Raw genomic sequence first — 18,118 nt, 5'->3', positions numbered from 1 at the left:
CTATAAGTCTTCCTTTCAAGAGCACTAAAACTAGTATAGAAATACAACCGAGAAACGTGCATTCACATTTAGTACAAGAAATGCTGAGAATGAAGGGGAAACATGATGAAAGGATGCTTGCTACCAACAGAAGTGATACAAGACTATGTTCTGCTCTTGACAGCTATTCGTCAGTAAAGCCATAGGGCACATTATGGCTCTATACTACCCATACCTTGTAGTCCTGTCCAGACTTGCTCTGCAGTGTTGAGGATACGTTTAGACAGACTGACTGAATTTTGCGGAAGAGACCTGGTTTGGAGCCATGCTGAACCACTCCCTCCACCTTTAAGGCTAGCTGTTGATTGTTTTGTACTGCAATGGGCTCCGCAGGGTTCCGTGGAGATGGTGACAGAGCGAGCTGAAACATAGGAAGTCAGGAGTGGAGATTACGGACTTTGAGAGATTCAAAAATGAGTTCTTCTCAGGAGAAACGTGCAATTCATAGGTAGAAGGGAACAGCTCCCTGTAAACTGGAAGGGGGAAGCAGCAGATGAAAATATAGAACTGGAAAGGGAGAGAGAAGAGTCTCCTAAAGCATGAGAATAAAGGGCCTTGGGAACACCAGACATGTTCTTTGCACCTGTAGCATCAGGTACACATCTGTGAAAGGAACTCCTTAAACAGCCTTCTAAATACCCACAACTAAAGACCAGATTAAAAGTCTGAGTCTATTTTGCTTCATAGTTCCTAAAAGGTCCAACTGTCAAGATTGGGCATTTCCCTCCCCTAGTGGAAAAGCGCATCCTCCAAGCTCCAAGTCGCCCCTCCATTTCCCTCCTCAATGGCTCCACATCATGCCTGGCTGTTCTAGTCCTGCCAGCTGAGGAAGGAGGCAACGCTGTCCAGTCTAAGGCTGTAAACATCACTTATAAATCAGCAAGGAAGGTTGCTACAGAATGACAGTAGGTGTTCCCTCAGGAGTTGAGCATTGCCAGGCCTTCCTTGTCCAAGACTGAGGAAAGTTGGTGAGAGGTTTTATCTTCAAGGCTCTACAATTACAAAGTTTAATTCTGTTTGCTTGTTAAGAGCCTTTAAGGTGAGGACTCAGATAATCTTATATACACACACACACACACACACACACATTTAAATTATTCCAAATAGACCTAGGCTCAAGTGCTATTTGCACAACAAAGAGGCCTGAAATTTTGTGCCTGAAGCAGATTGATAACTCACATGTTGGTTTTAATGCACTTTGCAATAGCATTGCAAAATCCTGCCTCCTTCAGGCAACAGACGGAAGTGGCCAAGAGCCACAAAATATCACAGTACTAACTTGACAAAAGCCCACTTATCTCAAAAACACACACCATGTTATAGAAATTCAGAACAATTAGTGAGATGGGAAATTACAATATAAACCCTCCTCACAACAGTCCACAAAGCAAAGAAAGTTACAAGAGGCTGGCTACCAGTGTTTCATTTGAATGTGTTACACATGGATGGTGGGTAACACTTTCAAAAGAAAATAAGGGAAGTGATTTAGGCTGCAAATGCCACATTTTTAAAGGTATTTAGGCAAAGAAATACCTTTAAATATCTGCCCCTTCCACACTAAGTCTCACTGAGACTTGGTGCTTAAAGGTCTAAATCATTCTTGAAAAGTAGGATTTTGACTTGCTCCTAAGACACTTACATTCTTTTGAAAATTTTGTCTCAAGTCTTATTAACTTGCAATTATTAACTACTGTACATAACCAAATCAAAGGAATGTGTTATAAAATCATTTTAAAAATAACTATGGAAAACACTTACTGATCCTGTTTGATAGCTAAATAATTAAACCATAACTCAGCTAGTTATATTCCTCCTCCCACAATACCACACATTTCATTCTTTTAAACTGAAGCTGGTTGAGTCATAATGGAAAACCATTAGAATTCAGTAATTTCTAGTGTTTTAATTATGTGACTTAAATAGTCTGGAAGAATTTTTTTTTTTAAATCTGCTTTTAGAAAACGCCGTCAAATCCCCCAAATTTGCTTCCAGGTTGAGACACTACATTTTGATTAGGAGCTACTATAGACAGGCAGCTTCCTTACTCTAGAATGATGAACACTAGAGCTATATCTTTTTCTTTTTTAGGACGATTGTTATATTTCCCCATAAGATTCTTATGCATGAACTGTAATCTAAATCCAATCTGTGCACTGCTTACCTTAATACTTGTAGATTGCAATTTCTGAAAAAAATACCTTTGAAACGAAAGGGGAACTTTCAGCAAGGCGATGACTGCATTGCACAGGCAAGCTGTGTGCTGTAAACAGAGACAAGGCAAATGAGATGAAATTATTTTTATAGCAATATGAAAAAGCATGTACTTCAAGCACTAATACTGCAGTCATTTCACTAAGGCCTTGTCTAAGCTGCCACTGGGTATTGTAGTTGTAAGAACACTTGATAGAGATCGTGTAGGTGTTTTTGCTCCAACCCCTCAGACAAACACCTACAAGATCTCTACCAAGCGTTCTTACAACTACAATATCCACCTGCTGAAGTGAAGAAACAGATTGACAGAGCCAGAAGAGTACCCAGAAGTCACCTACTACAGGACAGGCCCAACAAAGATAATAACAGAACACCACTAGCCATCACCTTCAGCCCCCAACTAAAACCTCTCCAACGCATCATCAAAGATCTACAACCTATCCTGAAGGACGATCCCTCACTCTCACAGATCTTGGGAGACAGCCCAGTCCTTGCTTACAGACAGCCCCGCAACCTGAAGCAAATACTCACCAGCAACCACATACCAAAAACACTAACCCAGGAACCTATCCTTGCAACAAAGCCCGTTGCCATCTGTGTCCACATATCTATTCAGGGGACACCATCATAGGGCCTAATCACATCAGCCACACTATCAGAGGCTTACTTGTGGCACCTTAGAGACTAACCAATTTATTTGAGCATAAGCTTTCGTGAGCTACAGCTCACTTCATCGGATGCATACTGTGGAAAGTGTAGAAGATCTTTTTATATACACACAAAGCATGAAAAGATACGTCTTCCCACCCCACTCTCCTGCTGGTAATAGCTTATCTAAAGTGATCACTCTCCTTACAATGTTTATGATAATCAAGGTGGGCCATTTCCAGCACAAATCCAGGGTTTAACAAGAACATCGGGGGGGGGGGGGGGGGCGGTAGGAAAAAACAAGGGGAAACAGGTTACCTTGCATAATGACTTAGCCACTCCCAGTCTCTATTCAAGCCTATTTCCCTTGTTTTTTCCTACCCCCACCCTCCCCCCAGACGTTCTTGTTAAACCCTGGATTTGTGCTGGAAATGGCCCACCTTGATTATCATACACATTGTAAAGAGAGTGGTCACTTTAGATAAGCTATTACCAGCAGGAGAGTGGGGTGGGAAGAGGTATTTTTTCATGCTTTGTGTGTATATAAAAAGATCTTCTACACTTTCCACAGTATGCATCCGATGAAGTGAGCTGTAGCTCACGAAAGCTTATGCTCAAATAAATTGGTTAGTCTCTAAGGTGCCACAAGTACTCCTTTTCTTTTTGCGAATACAGACTAACACAGCTGTTACTCTGAAACCTATCAGAGGCTTGTTCACCTGCGCATCTACCAATGTGATATATGCCATCATGTGCCAGCAATGCCCCTCTGCCATGTACGCTGGCCGAACTGGACAGTCTCTAAGTAAAAGAGCAAATGGACACAAATCAAACGTCAAGAATTGTAACATTCAAAAACTAGTCTGAGAACACTTCAATCTCTTTGGTCACTTGATTACAGATCTAAAAGTGGCAATTCTTCAACAAATAAAACTTCAAAAACAGACTCCAACGAGAGACTGCTGAACTGGAATTAATTTGCAAACTGGATACAATTAATTTAGGCTTGAATAAAGACTGGGAGTGGATGTGTCATTACACAAAGTAAAACTATTTCCCCTTATTTCCCCTCCTACTGTTCTTGTAAAGTGCTGAAAATGACCTATCTTGATTATCACTACAAAAGGTTCTCCCCCCGCCCCCGCTCTCCTGCTGGGAATAGCTCACCTTTCCTGGTCACTCTTGTTACAGTCTGTACGGTAACACCCATTGTTTCATGTTCTCTGTGTATATAAAATCTCCCCACTGTATTTTCCAGATGTATGCATCTGATTAAGTGAGCTGTAGCTCATGAATGCTTATGCTCTAATAAATTTGTTATCCTCTAAGGTGCCACAAGTAATCCTTTTCTTTTTACGGATACAGTCTAACACGGCTGCTACTCTGAAACCATTTACTAGTAGAGATGGAAAGAGATCACTAGATCACCAGGGCTCTCTTCTGGAAGGGCAGAACACAGAATGTCCTGACCTGACAGAGCAACAAGATAGCCAATACATGTAGCATTATTTCAGCTGTAATGTAAGAGTGTGGAGGTCAGTGGAGTTGCACCCATTTACAAGGCTGAATTTAGCACACTGATGTTTATATCTGGCTTAAAAATGATTCCCCTATCTCACTCATGTAAGTCAGGAGTAATACCACTGGAGTAAATTAATTACGCTGGTCTAAATCTGGCATGATGGGAGAATCAAGGAAAGAGTTCAGTTTGTTTTAATATATTATACACAGACTGAAGAGATGGAAAGCAACAGAAAAGGGATTCCATGATGACAGACTTAGTAGAATACCCAAGAGATTCTAATAATCTTTCAAAGTTTACATTGGCTGTGTTTTGTAGTTCACTTTAGAGTAAGTGAGCGATGTCAGTTTAAATAGTAACTAGAAGTAGATGCAAAATACTGTGCATGAAACATGGTTTCCTATAATTGGCATTTCTGCTTTATCATGGTCAGTAATGTTACCAGAAACAAGAAATACTAGTACTGTACAACAGTGAAGAAAACAGTAGTATGTTATCAGTTCTGTATTTACATACAGTACAATTTACATTGTGTTCTCCATGACCTACACTGATAAGAGAAACACTACACTTGGAAAGTGCTCTGCAGAAATGCTACTGGCCTGAGGAATGAAGCAAAGCTGGAGGGCTGTGACACATGGACTCTGCAGCATTTCACATATTCCACAGACAAGATTGCTGCATGACAGCAACTACAGCACTAGTAACAAAGGATATGACAAACTGACAAAAACCAGAATATGTAGTGTTAATGACGACGTTCCTTTTTTAACTTTTACTGTAGTGCCCTTCCCCTTCCCCGCCCCCGTCAGTAGCATCATATCAGTCTCTGTATTTTCTGACTTCTGTCCATTCTGATCAGACCATTAATGTTACAGATGCTGTAACTAGTGCTGTGGAAGACATGACCGTGGAGCATGAAAAACGTTATTAGTCAGTATGTGAGCTACCTCCAACTTTGCTTCGTTCTTCAGGCTAATTTTATTTAATTTCATAGCTCCAAGTGCATCATCATCCTCACTGATACTCCCTATTCATTGAAGAACACATATGCTAATTGTAGATGATGCTAATGAAGGGCTGAATCAACATATTCTTTAGCATCTATCCTTCAACACCAAGGAAACGAGTTGCAGAATGTTTTAGAAACCTCTTTATACTGTAGCTGCTACTTGCCAAGTAAGAGACAGGAGCATATTTCCTGTTCAGTGATTCCACTTCCTCCAAAACATGATTAAATACAGACATCATTCTTCTTTCATATTCACTCTCAACATGTGCAGCTCCACTCAAGGTGTACTCCTGGAAACTAGAAAATAAGCTATTTTAATTGTGCCCGATATACTCCATCCATCCTGGTCATCTAGTCCCATCCTCAAACAAGTCCCAATAAGATGGTTGTTTATTCCAGCTTTAAGTATCTTCAGCAAGGAAGATTTCATTTCTTTCAAACAGCTTGTTCTGTTCCTTGGCTATTCTGACACTAAATTATAATCTATCCCTCCTATTTAAATCCAAGTTTTCCTTCTCATAGTTTGTCCATGACTTTGTCTTACCCTGCCCTCTTTATACCATCATTTTGCACAGACAGATAGGTCTTTCTTCTATCCTTTCCTAGAGCCAACATCCCTAATTCTATTAGCTTTTCTTCACAAGTTTTATTTCTTAAACTGTGCATTATTTTTTTATTGCTTTTCCCGAATACTCTCCATTTTGTCAAGGTCTTGCAGTGACTGGAATCAGAGGAGGTTCTCCAGCTGAGGCCCTACCACTGCAGGCTAGTACAGGATAATTACCTTGCTTTTGATTCCTGACCCCCAAGCAACAGTCCTGTTAAAAGCCACTCAGGACTTGGCACAATCCTGTGCTCAGATGCACATACACAACTTCACTGACAGCAACGGGAGTTACATAGGTGTACATGCAGAATTAGGTCCATATTTTCCTTTTTGCAACATTGTCATATCACTAAATCTCATTCACTATAACCTGTACCAGGGTGGTCTGCCCTCTTGAGGTCAGCCCAACCTGTCACATGGCTTGGCCCGTCAAGGTTTGAAAGGTTCACAGTGAGAGCATGAGTGTGTAAAAAGGACCTAGATGTTATTGATAGAGAGGAAGCAGTCCTGGCACTAAATGGTGCTTCGGAGAAAAATTCCATCACTGTTTCTTTAAGGGCCAGGAGCCTTGTAGAGAGGGCTGGGCACGGCTCCCCTCTTGTCCAAGCCAACTGGGGATGAGCTGGCAGTCAGGGACCAGCATAAATGCTGCCTTTTCCCTCATAGCAGGGCTGACACCAGCAAGAGAAGTCTGCCTGCTTGATTCTCCTAGCCTGAGGATTAACTGAGGAAAAAGGAGCCAGTTGAGGGAGAAGCTGGCTAGGCCCTACAGCTGCCTAAATTATACCCCAGCCCCAGCGAGGAAAGCTGAGGACTTCTGTTTAAGGAGAGGGGTAATAACTGCTGGAATTACCCAGCTCCAGGAGGAGAGCTAGGGGGGTCCTGCCATAATGAGAGATAGAGTGACTGCTTCATTGATGTATACCCCATTCCAGGAGGGGAACTGGGGACTCCTGTTTAAGGAGAGACGGGGGGGCTAATTAACTCATGACCCAGATCAAAGGAAGAGAACTGGGGGATTCCTGTTTTGAAGGAGTAACCATTTGAAGGACAACCTCAACTTTAGGAAGGGTTGGGATAGTGTCTCCCGAACTAAGATAAAGAACTGACCAGTCCTCTTCTAGGGACCCAGATGTGGGTGACCTTGGGCAACTAAAAAAGTCAGTCACCCATGGTAGAAAAATGTAATAAATCAAACCCCTTGAAGGGGTGTGTGGGATTCTGAGCCAACCTAAGTTTGGTAATTGACTGAAAGAACCCAAGAGGGCACTGAGTGCAAGGTATGACTGGCAGGGCCATGAGTGGGAAACCTCCAGAATGTTTGTGATACAGTAACTCCCCACTTAACATCCTCTTCCTTAATGTTGTTTCAAACTTATGTCCCTGATCAATTACAGAACATGCTCCATTTAAAGTTGTGCAATGCTTCGCTATAACGTCATTTGGCTGCCTGCTTTGTCCACAGCTGGCAGCCCCGCTACCAGCTCCCCTATGCCCCCCGCCCCAGTGCCTCCCACCCTCCAGCAGACCCCGCGGATCAGCGCCTTCTCCCTCTTCCCCTGCATCCTGCCCATGGCAACAGCTGGCTTGTGGTGTTCAGCAGGGAGAAGGGAAGCAAGAGGACTTGGTGTGCAGGCTCCCCCTCCCTCCCGAACGCCGCAAACCAGTTGATTGCCAAGGGCAGGGGACGGAGGCTGCGCATCATGTCCTTGCTCCCCCCCCGGCCCCCTGAACCTCACAAGCCAGCTAACTGCCACAGGCAGGAGGGAGGAGCAAGGACACAGCACAGTCCTTGGGAGGCAGGGGGAGACTCCGCACCATGTCCTTGCTCCTCCCCCCTCCCTCCTGAACACCACAAGCCATCTGATTGCCGTGGGCAGGAGGCGGGGGGAGGCGGTGACGAAGAGGAGCAAGGATGCAGCATGAGGAGTAAAGGGGGAGCAGGGGGAGAAAGAAGAGGTGGGTTAAGGGTGGGGGATTGGGGGAAGGGGTGGAGTTGGGGGGCCAAGGGTTGACCCTCCTGCCCCTAGTACTTGCAGAGTAGGGGAAGCTGCCGCTGCGCAACGTGTTTCTCCTAACCTACAGCACCTTCACCCTCCTTGCCTGCCTCATTGTCTCCAGTGCCAGTGGGCAGTGCCTGCGTGGGGTAAGGCGGGGGACCCTCCCAACTATAGTACTGTACTGTACGGCAAAAAAACCATTTCCCTGGAACCTAACCTGCGCCCCCCCCCATTTACATTCATTCTTATGGGGAAATTGGATGTGCTTAACATCGTTTCTCTTAAAGTCGCATTTTTCAGAAACATAACTACAACGTTAAGTGAGGAGTTACTGTATTATTGCTGCTCCAGTATTCTTCCTGTAATCCATTTCTTCCTATGTCAACTACCCTAACCAAGAGATCAGGGCTATTACGCTAGGCAATGTACAATCACAGTGAAAACACGGCCCTGACCCCAGAGAGACCACAGTCTAGGTTTGTAACAAGACACAATGGGTGAATGGAACAGATGCATAAAACGGGCATGACAAAACATTACAAATAGTAAAACATGTTTTACACAATCAGTTCTCCGAGCTGTAAACCTGCCCAGTCATCCCAATCAGTCTCTATTTAATTTCATTGTATTGATTTTAGACCGTACCTTTAAGATAGCAAGAAGTATTGTACTTTAATACTTTACTCTTCTACATGGCTCAGAACACTTTATAAAACTTACGAAATTTAGTCTCAGCACATAAGCAAGCATTAGCACCCTCACAGACAGGGTAACTGAGACACAGATGCTAAGTAACAAACTCAAGAAGTCACTGGCAGAGCTAGGAATACAATCCAGATCTCCTGGCACCGTCCTGCGTTTTAAACAAACAACAATCCTTCCTCCCACATCCAATTATTTGTGAACCCTCACTGCTAAATATTTTTAAGTTTGATTAGCAGAGCTTCCCATCCATCCTCCAAGTCATTAATGGAAATAATGGTTAGGACTGATTCCTCTATGAAGCCTACTTCAAAACTTCTAAATTGAGAGTAGTCATTATTACAGAGCTAAAATTTTTTAATACGATTAAACAGAACATTTACACAATCTGCATTTCTCAAGTGAAGAGTTTCAAAAGGTCTGATTTAGCACTCATTAACTTCAAAGGAAGTTGGTTTGTGCCCAAATGAAGGTATTTTAGTAGTGCTAATCTGTCTTTTTGGGGTGAAAAAATTATCCCTTGTGTCATTCCACTGCAGTCACTGGATTTACACCACAGAAAATGTAACCTATTAAGTATGTATCCGAAAGGTCTCCAGAGCAATGAGAGAGAAAGTGCACATAAAGGAGGGAGGGAGCAACAGCAGATGACAAAATCCCGAAAGAAATCACAGGTATGAATGAAACAATGAGCTAAAAGCAATAGAACAAGCAGCAGAGGAAGTATCTGGGAATTTACTTCTATGATTTTGACCCACAAATATCTATACCTAAAAACAGCTCAACTCTACTTAATTACAGTATCTTTTACATAAAAATAAAACCAACACAAATAAAGGACTACTTGAATGGAGGCTACCAGGATATCTTCAATTTAAGCTTAGCAAGATCAGAGCTTTGCAGCAGATTTGTGTATGTAAGTATGCCCAGTGTAGAATCAAGGGTACATTTATGTATCTTCTGCATTTTTCCCTTGTTAATAGAGTCTCAGACAAAAAACTAAGTTAGGGAGATGGGAGTGGAGAGAGTAGAAGGGTAACCATCAGACTTACCTTGCAGATTCTGGATCCAAAATCAGGGCTTCAACTGCATGTGAAATCAATAGGCAGCTCTGCTGTTGTCTGACATTATAGTAAAGATTTATAGACGTGCTATCTCAATACAAAGTAGTATTCCCTACTGGCATTTTTCATCATGACAACTAAAGGAATATAATGAGGTAACTGCCATAAGTATCTGCACCCGTTACAGAGCAAGAACCAAAGACTCCTAGTTTTCCAAGATCATACCCATCGAAACTTGTATAATAAGTGAAGCAATTCCAAATAACAAAAGAACATGAAGGGAGGGTGACAGATTTCTTTTCTGAATAGGTTTTAAAATACCAATATTGAGATTTTTAAAGCAATTATTAGCGGCTTCAGAATTACACTTCATAAACTAGGACTGTTTCACCCTTACAAGCATCACCCTTACAAGCAACCGCAAATAAAAATAAGCAAATTCTGAGTTCTGAACAGTAGGATACAATTCTACATTCCTTAAAGTTGCCGAGTCTGCATCGAAAGATGACTGATACAGATCCCCATATCGTGTAGCCAGGTTACGAAATTCTTCCATAGAGAGTTTCATCTACAGCAAAGAAACAATGTTGTTGATCAATAGAAATAAAATACCACAGCTAAATTATTCAACAGGGGTTCTCAACCTTTTTCTTTCTGAGGTCCCCTCCCCCTAACATGTTATGGCACAAGTGGGTTGTGGAATTTTTATAACAACTGGTTTTTTCCTGCATATTCAGTAAATTAAAAGCCAGGGCTGGCATTAGGGGGTAGCAAGGTGGGCAACTGCCCGGGGTCCCATACCACAGGTGGCCCCAAGAAGCTAAGTTGCCAGGGCTTTGGCTTTGAGCCTTGGGCCCCAGCGAGTCTAACACTGGCCCTGGTCTCTGGTTTATTCGGGCAGGCCCCCTGAAACCTGCTCACAGCCCCCCAGGGGGCCCTGGATGAGAACCGCTGTTTTACAACATTGAACTGAGCAAGGCTATAAATATTTTGGCGATGTACCTCTCGTGGCCTCTAACTTACATTGCTGAAACTTGCCAAAGAGAGAGTAATCTATATGTTAGATATGACAAAATAAATCACACATTGGACTAAGCGGTTATTTCTAAACCTATTAACAAAATACTAATAGACCATTCAATAAATGTTGTCACACACACCTTATATAAAGTACTACTGCACCTCTCTGATGAGTCTAACTGATATTCACCTGTCTTTTTGTATGTCTCAGTTATTGTCTACTCTACAGCTCCTCTACGTAGACTGTAAGCTCCTCAGGACAGTATAATACCTCCAAAATATTCTGTACCCTTATAAAATATGAGTGCATTAAATGGGTAATTGCATACATAACCACCCCATGATTATATATGATAATACACCAAAATGAGGGCTTGGACAGGCACATGGATATTTCTGGCCACTGCAGTTGAAAAACAAGGCCCAGTACGCAATGACAAGCTCAGTAATACTTTCCCTTTCATTCCTTCAATCAGAGAGCTAAATTCTCTCATTTCAACAGGTAGACCAAGTTCTTTCTGCACAAGGCAGAAACAATGAACATGCCTGGGTAGAGATGCGCCCACATCTCTGGAGGTCATTTCCTGATGTCATTGCAATTGTTGTGGCAATGGCAGGTGGTGGACTAGTTTTTAGGCTGTTACAGGTGCAGATGAGTTGGGAGAAAGCCTGCAGAAGGTCAATCCTGAGCTTGACAAACCCACATTGAAAGCTCAGAGGGTTAAGTGGTGTGCTGGCAGCCTGAAAAACAAATAAAAGCAGGAGGTTGATAGTCTGGGTCAAAAACATATGTGACATTTATAAGAACCTTGCAATATCACTAAAATTTTTCATCAGATGAAGGAAAGTATTTGCTTTGATGCCAAGATTATTTTTTAAAACTCAGCATAAAATTACACAAATTAACTGATTTGTGGTTAAAAAGGCATAATAGCTAAAAAGACCTGATAAAAGTTTTAATACTCAAAGTACTTAAGAATTTAAGTTCAGACTCCACAAGACTATTTTAACTTCTGAAAGAAGCTGCCACTGAAGTTGCTAAGATATAACCTTATAGGTTTCACTCCCCCGCCCCAAAACTGACCTGAATAACTCGAGTCTTTGCAGTGGGTGGGCTAGCCCTTTAAGGTTCAGCTGCACCTATGCCTACTTATCCACTTTCAGGGTGATGAGTTTGGGAATAGGCTGGTGATTGGGTCAGATGACCAGGCAGCACATGATAGCCAGAGGCAGTGTTTCTTATAAAGGGACAGAGAGCTGCAGGCAGGGGTGAAAGGAATATTAAATTCTTACTGGTATGGGGGCCGGCTCCAGGCCCCCAGAAGGGGTGGGGCCTCACGCAGAAGGGGCGGGCCTGGGGGGGGTCAGCCTCCCCCAGCCAGCCCTTCAGCGCTGTCTGGCCTGTGCTGCCTGGGGCTCCGGTGGCGATTTAAAAGGGGCTGCCGCGGTGACAGCCTGGAGCCCCGGGCCCTTTTAAATTGCTGGCCCCAGGCCAGCTGCCCCCCGCCCCCAGGGTCAGCGGCCGGAGAGGAGTGGCAACCATGTTAAAGCGCCATGGCAGCGCTTTAATGTTGTTGCCCCTCCCCCACAACCGTTGGTGGCCCTAACGGCAGGGCCGCTGACGGGGGAGAGGGAAGGGGCAACAACGTTAAAGCGCTGGAGGGTCCTTTGATGCAGCAGCACTTTAAGGAGGGTCCGTTGCTGTGCCAGCGCTTTAACGTCGGCTGAGTACGGGCCAGTACCGGCTTCTTACCGATACGCCGTACCAGCCCACTTTCACCCCTGGCTGCAGGAGACCCAGGGTCAGCGAGGACTAGGGAAGGAGTTCTCCACACCAGCAAAAAGAAAAGGTCTAGCAGCTGCTGCTACCTGCAATGAGAGGAGGGAGCAAAAATCCTGAAGAGGGAATTAGGAGGCCCTTGAGGAAGGACATGTCTAAAAGCAAGTGGCTGGGAACAGATAGTGCAGATGGGTGTTGAAAGGAGTTGATAAGGGCACTTGTTTGGGGGTCCAGGGTGGAACTTCCATTGAGGGTGGGAGTATGCGAGGAACTGCTGAGCCCTGTGAGAATCATGATCAAAAATGGGAAGACTCAGTGTTGACATATGTTTGTTGATCTATGCTATCTTAATAAACTAAACCCCGGAAAGGGTATCTGACTTGTACAAAAATTTGGGACAGTTCTGAGAACTCAAGAGGGGGTAACTGCAGTAGCAGGGTCTGATGCTGGATGAGACAAGACCCTGTTTCACGGAGCCCTAATGAGGATCTAAAGTTTCTGTATCTTCTGTTCTTGAAGGTATGCCCATCTCATTCTCCTCGCAACCCCCACCCCCAATTTTAAACAGGAGAGTTCGTGCTGGTGAAAGGTGCCTCTTTAGCCTCTTCATTTATCCACAGTACAGCTATAGCACAATTTGCACACACTTGCTCACCAGTGTTTCTCACCTGACATCAACTAGTAGAAACTGCCTGTGGCAGGGAGCGAGTGGGTAAGTTCAGTCTCCAAAAAGTGTTGGCCTCTCTACCGGCAAGAGCACCAAATGTGATGACATTGTGACATCACACTTGTTTGCTAGAAAATAGACTGTCGTCTACCAAATTTATGCAAGATGGGCCACTGAACATTTCCCAGATTATAGTGGATTTTCAGTAACTATTGGGATACATTTGAACCAGTGACCCTGAGACAAGAGGTTCTGGCACATTACCTATGTAAAACATGAGCTATTCAGCCCCGCTCATGGTCCTTTGCCTTCCTTTCTCCAGATCTGTAAGGGACAGTTTGAGGGGGTGGGGGTGTGGGAAGTTGTTCCACATTCTCTTTTAACAGTTGTTTCTGAAAATCTGATTCTGTGGAAGGAAGCTCATACACTGTAAAAGGTATTAGAGCCTCAAGACTATACTGCAGTGATCCTGACAAAGCAGCATGTATGATGTGAGCTCCAAGTAATGATAGCTTAAATTGTTTCATCAGAGTTTTATATTTTCTCTCTCCCCATTGGTAGTATTTTTATTGGGCAGTAAGCGTACAGCTTCATGTACAATAGATGCTCTGTGCCAGAGAACAGACCCTGTCCCAATGGGTCTATCTTACTATGTGAAGAAGGAGGACAGTCTATCACAGATGGAGACTGGAACTGAAAAACTTCAGAGATATTTGATTTTTAGAAGAGTGAAGTTGTTTATGCTGAAGTATTAGTGTAGATAGGAGAGTAAGCTTCAAGCTCAGATCTCGGAAGGAGGGTTGTGTACATGGTCAGAAGGAATCATGCAGCTGCAGCAATACGGGGGTAGTAGGTGGTGCACTGACTCAATGTACTGTGTGGGTGAACAGCTGCAGCAAGTTATCATGCATGCTGTGTTCCAGCTGGAATGAGGTGATTAGAAAGAGGATGTCAGCTAGCTTGCCCCAGTTGTTCCCTTGCTACCAAGACAGCCAAGAGCTATAAATAAACAGTGCTCCGTTGGCTCAACTGATGCCATGCTGTTCGCACAGGGCCTCAGTGGAGGCAACGGTTGGCAGGTTGTGATGTCAAATGTGGAATTTTTATACTTTCCCTGGCAAGCTAGAGAAGCTCCTCCCTCTCCTCACACATCTGGGATGTGCTGCTGATCCATAATGTGGGCAGGGACATCTGCACCTGAAGGAGCTGCTTACATGACTGCTAGAACAGGGATACGCAGTGACGGGTCACAAGCTACCCTTAAGCAGCAAAGACTGGCAGGCTGACAGTCACACAAGGAGAGTATAAGGAGGATAAAGTTGGGAGTATTAAAAATAATATTTGGTTCTTATAGTACTTTGCATCCATCTGAAAGTGCTCCATAATGATGAGCAGGTAAGTGCGACACAAATGGGTTAAGCAATTTGTCCAAATCACACTAAGTTAGTGACAGTGTCAGCAATAAAAGCAGCTCTGACTCCCAGCTCTTATCTTAATCTTCTGGACCACAGCAGCCCACAAGGTGAAAAAGCAAAGGCTTCCTTCCTGACTGCAGCCTACACAGAGTGCAAAGAGTGGAAACAGCATAGGACAGCAACCCCACCAATTTAACAGAACCTCAGAATCTTGAAAATGGCTATGAAAAAGTTATTGTATTTCTTATATTGGCCTGTTTTAAATGTTACACTTTTGCTTGTAGTGACTTAACGTGGCGCATTAAAAAAATGTAATTAAAAGAAAAAAAAAGGTAAGCAACCCTCCTTGAAATTTTAAAACTAAAAAAACACCTCACTCATTTGGCCAATAAATTAAGCGCACACAAATTTAAAGGGAAGGGAGAGTGCATGAAGGACACACAGACATGGTTTAGGTCCTTTCTGCTGATTCAACTACAGCAGTTAATATAAAAACACTACTGCCAGAGCTGTGCTGACACTGAGAATGCTAATGCACAAACAAGTAAATAGGAGTCCTGTTAGTTTCAGCTCCATTAAAAAGGCACAGGAAAATCCACATCTATGTCTGACTAATGGGAAGGACAAAATATGTAAAGAGGAATGTTCAAACTTCACCAAAGGCTATGATAAAACTAAAGTGAATGGACAGTGGGAAGTTAGGATTTATAAACAAACTTTTTCAGCTGCAACAATGCTTGGCTATTTATAACTTCTCACTATTTTCATCATGTTACACAATGAAGTAATTTTCTGCTCCATATAAATTGGACACCATCTTAATCCTGCTTGCCTTGAATAGTCAACTGGACAGGCTTATTTAATCCCTTCCCACAGCTATTTCAAACCAATGGCCATCTTGGAAGATATGCCATACCCCACAATCATTTTTAATATTATGGTAACATCTAAAGGTCCAAACAAAAATCAAGGCCCTGTTACCGAGGCCTTGTACAAACTAATAGTGATAGACTGTAAACGTTTTCGGCAGGGGCTATCTAAATAAAGACAACAGAGAATGGAAGAAAGGAAATATCTTGGTTTTATAGATGGGGAATTCCAGCAGAGGTTAAGTGACTTGTTCAAAGTCATGCACAGGAAGTCAGTGACAGAGCTGAGAACTGAACTCCGTTTTCTTGAGTCCCAGTACAGTGCCTTAACAGACTTAGGTTCCTCTTTCAACCAGCAGTTAGTTACAACTGACTTTTCCCTATATGCTGTTCCAAAATCATAGTTCCTGCAGGCCTAAATAAGAACAATTTCTCCAAGCCTTTGAAAAAAGTCTTGTTAACAAAAATCAAACCAAGCACAACTGCTACAACCTACAGACTCACCATTGCTAGAGTAGAGGATGTATACTAACCGTGAGTGATGCTATCCCTTTGTGATAAGATTTTAAAGATTCAGCAATGCAAGAGAGTGCTGAACTATAATCTTCCTCTTGAAGCCCTGTCAGACACTGCTCTGCATGGGAAAATTCCTTCAAACTGTTCAGCCAAAAGTAGAAGTGTTCTGAAGCAACTTGAGTCAGCAGGCTTTGATACAGCTCTCTGGCCATGTCATGATTACCCTAAGAAAGGGCAACAAGTAAAATAAATAAATAAAAAAAGATCTTGCACTTAACTGACATAGTAACAAATAAAACAAAACCAAACACCCCAAGCCCTCAAAAACTACTCTTTAAAAATAAATAGTGAGAAACATCTTCAACATTTGATCAAGTCAACCCTGCTGAGATGTAACAGTTACTTATGTCTGGCATACATAATCTTGTAGGAAGTACTACTGTTTAAACAAGACAGCTCAGAGATTCAGCTCTAAAGACAATACAGAATTTTGCATTACTTTTTCCATCTCCCATCTTCTCAGTGTTTAACATTAATCATTCTTCACTTCAGGGTAGTAAAGAGTCATTATACCAGTTATACAGATAGAGAAATACACACAGCAGAGGCTACATGACTTTACCAGGCCAAAAAGGAAATTAGTCAGAGTTTGGTGGCACATCCTTGATTCCTAATCATCAGACCATGCCTTTCTTCAAGCTGCAGTACTCACTGGTCATCACATGCTTACAGACACCTCTGCCAGTGAGAGATGGGATGACAGCCTCCAATGCTGATTTATGATATAACTCCTGTTTCACAAACCTGAACCAGTGTTACAGTGAAATAAAAAGGAGAAAATTCTATTTTCCTTCCCCCACCTTCTTCCTCCCTCTGAGTGCCTACTTAACTCTCCACTCTGAAGTCAGAGTGTGGCTGACTATACTTTCTACTGAGGACGTCTTTCTAGAAACTTGCACATACCATTCTGGATGCCTGCCTGGCTATCCTGTATGCTGTCCATCCATTGGAGACATTCTCAAGCTGTTGTTTGATAACATTTTTAACTTCAGAAGATAAAGCTTTTTGACTGGCAACAAATATCACTGTAGCGAGGGATACCTAATGGAAAACAACCGTTAATATTGAAGAAACATTTCCATTTGTATGTTTTTAGAAAGCATCAGAAGCAGTGATTGTGTCAAGTAAGATTTTATACAATATTGGACTTCCTGAAAAAAAAAAAAAACACACACAAGACAAAATTTGATTCTGAACTGGAGAACTTCTTCGTTCAGGATTTCAAACAAAAAGGCAATGAAAGGGCTTTTTCCATCACTGAAGTTTGTCAAAAGCTTACACTTTCAATTAGATTGTTAAAGCAGAAATACATCCAAGCTAACAGTCATAGTAAAGCACTGTAAAAATACAATTACATGAAATGAAGAGTAACAGACTTTCTTGAAGACTAAGGCCCAGATTTTTAAATGTATTTAGGCATTGCTGTACTCAGTGTTGTGTCTAACTGATTTAGCAGCCTAAGTCTCAATTTCAAAAGAGATTTAGGCACTTAGGAACCTAAAACCCATGATTGTTAATGGGTCTTAGCTGAAGCTACACTGAGTGCAGCCTTTCAAATCCGGGCTTAAGCTCTCATTTCCAATTAAAATCCTCTCAACAGGTTTGTCTCTTTTAGAACCCTCTAAACCATACACATTTGAAGGTCCATGTATAATTGGGGTATCTACTTCTGAACTGCCATCTTTCTTGCCCAGAAGCACTTCTGCAAAAGACCCAGTGTGTCCCCAAGAGTTCCAGCAGTGCATTGTTATGATCTGGTTTGCCTATGTGTAACTGGTGCCATCTACTGGACAGAATACAGATCAGACTGGATCAAGCATTTCAGTTCTCTTCTAGCTAAGCAAACATAGGTCTGTGGCTTTGATGCTGCATATTGAGAGTACTATTATTTCCCATTCTGCAAGTATATAGTTCATAGAGAACTGATATATTCCTGTTGAGGCAACAGATTAGCATTTTCTGTCACCAGTGTAACAATTAGCTAAA

General features: G+C 42.6%; 1 protein-coding gene across 2 annotated transcripts in view; it reads right to left on the bottom strand.

Annotated features, from left to right (window-relative positions):
* The window catches only part of INTS7 (integrator complex subunit 7), a 39,814-nt gene that overhangs the window by 5,782 nt on the left and 15,914 nt on the right, over window positions 1–18,118 (bottom strand). Inside the window, exons 12-19 of one of the 2 annotated variants that reach the window (XM_077813782.1) lie at window positions 17,036–17,173; window positions 16,090–16,296; window positions 11,372–11,566; window positions 10,270–10,373; window positions 9,794–9,862; window positions 5,597–5,729; window positions 2,201–2,299; window positions 215–400 (exon numbers count right to left, since the gene is read on the bottom strand). In XM_077813782.1, coding sequence (XP_077669908.1) covers window positions 215–400; window positions 2,201–2,299; window positions 5,597–5,729; window positions 9,794–9,862; window positions 10,270–10,373; window positions 11,372–11,566; window positions 16,090–16,296; window positions 17,036–17,173 — 1,131 coding nt within the window. Of the gene's footprint in view, window positions 1–214; window positions 513–2,200; window positions 2,300–5,596; window positions 5,730–9,793; window positions 9,863–10,269; window positions 10,374–11,371; window positions 11,567–16,089; window positions 16,297–17,035; window positions 17,174–18,118 lie in introns of those variants that run through there. The other variant, XM_077813783.1, reaches the window with a different exon arrangement.

Source organism: Eretmochelys imbricata, chromosome 3 (genome assembly GCF_965152235.1).
Source record: "Eretmochelys imbricata isolate rEreImb1 chromosome 3, rEreImb1.hap1, whole genome shotgun sequence".
NCBI lineage: Eukaryota > Metazoa > Chordata > Testudines > Cheloniidae > Eretmochelys > Eretmochelys imbricata.
The sequence above is the reverse complement of the archived record's forward strand: the minus strand, read 5'-3'. Positions and strand labels throughout refer to the sequence as shown.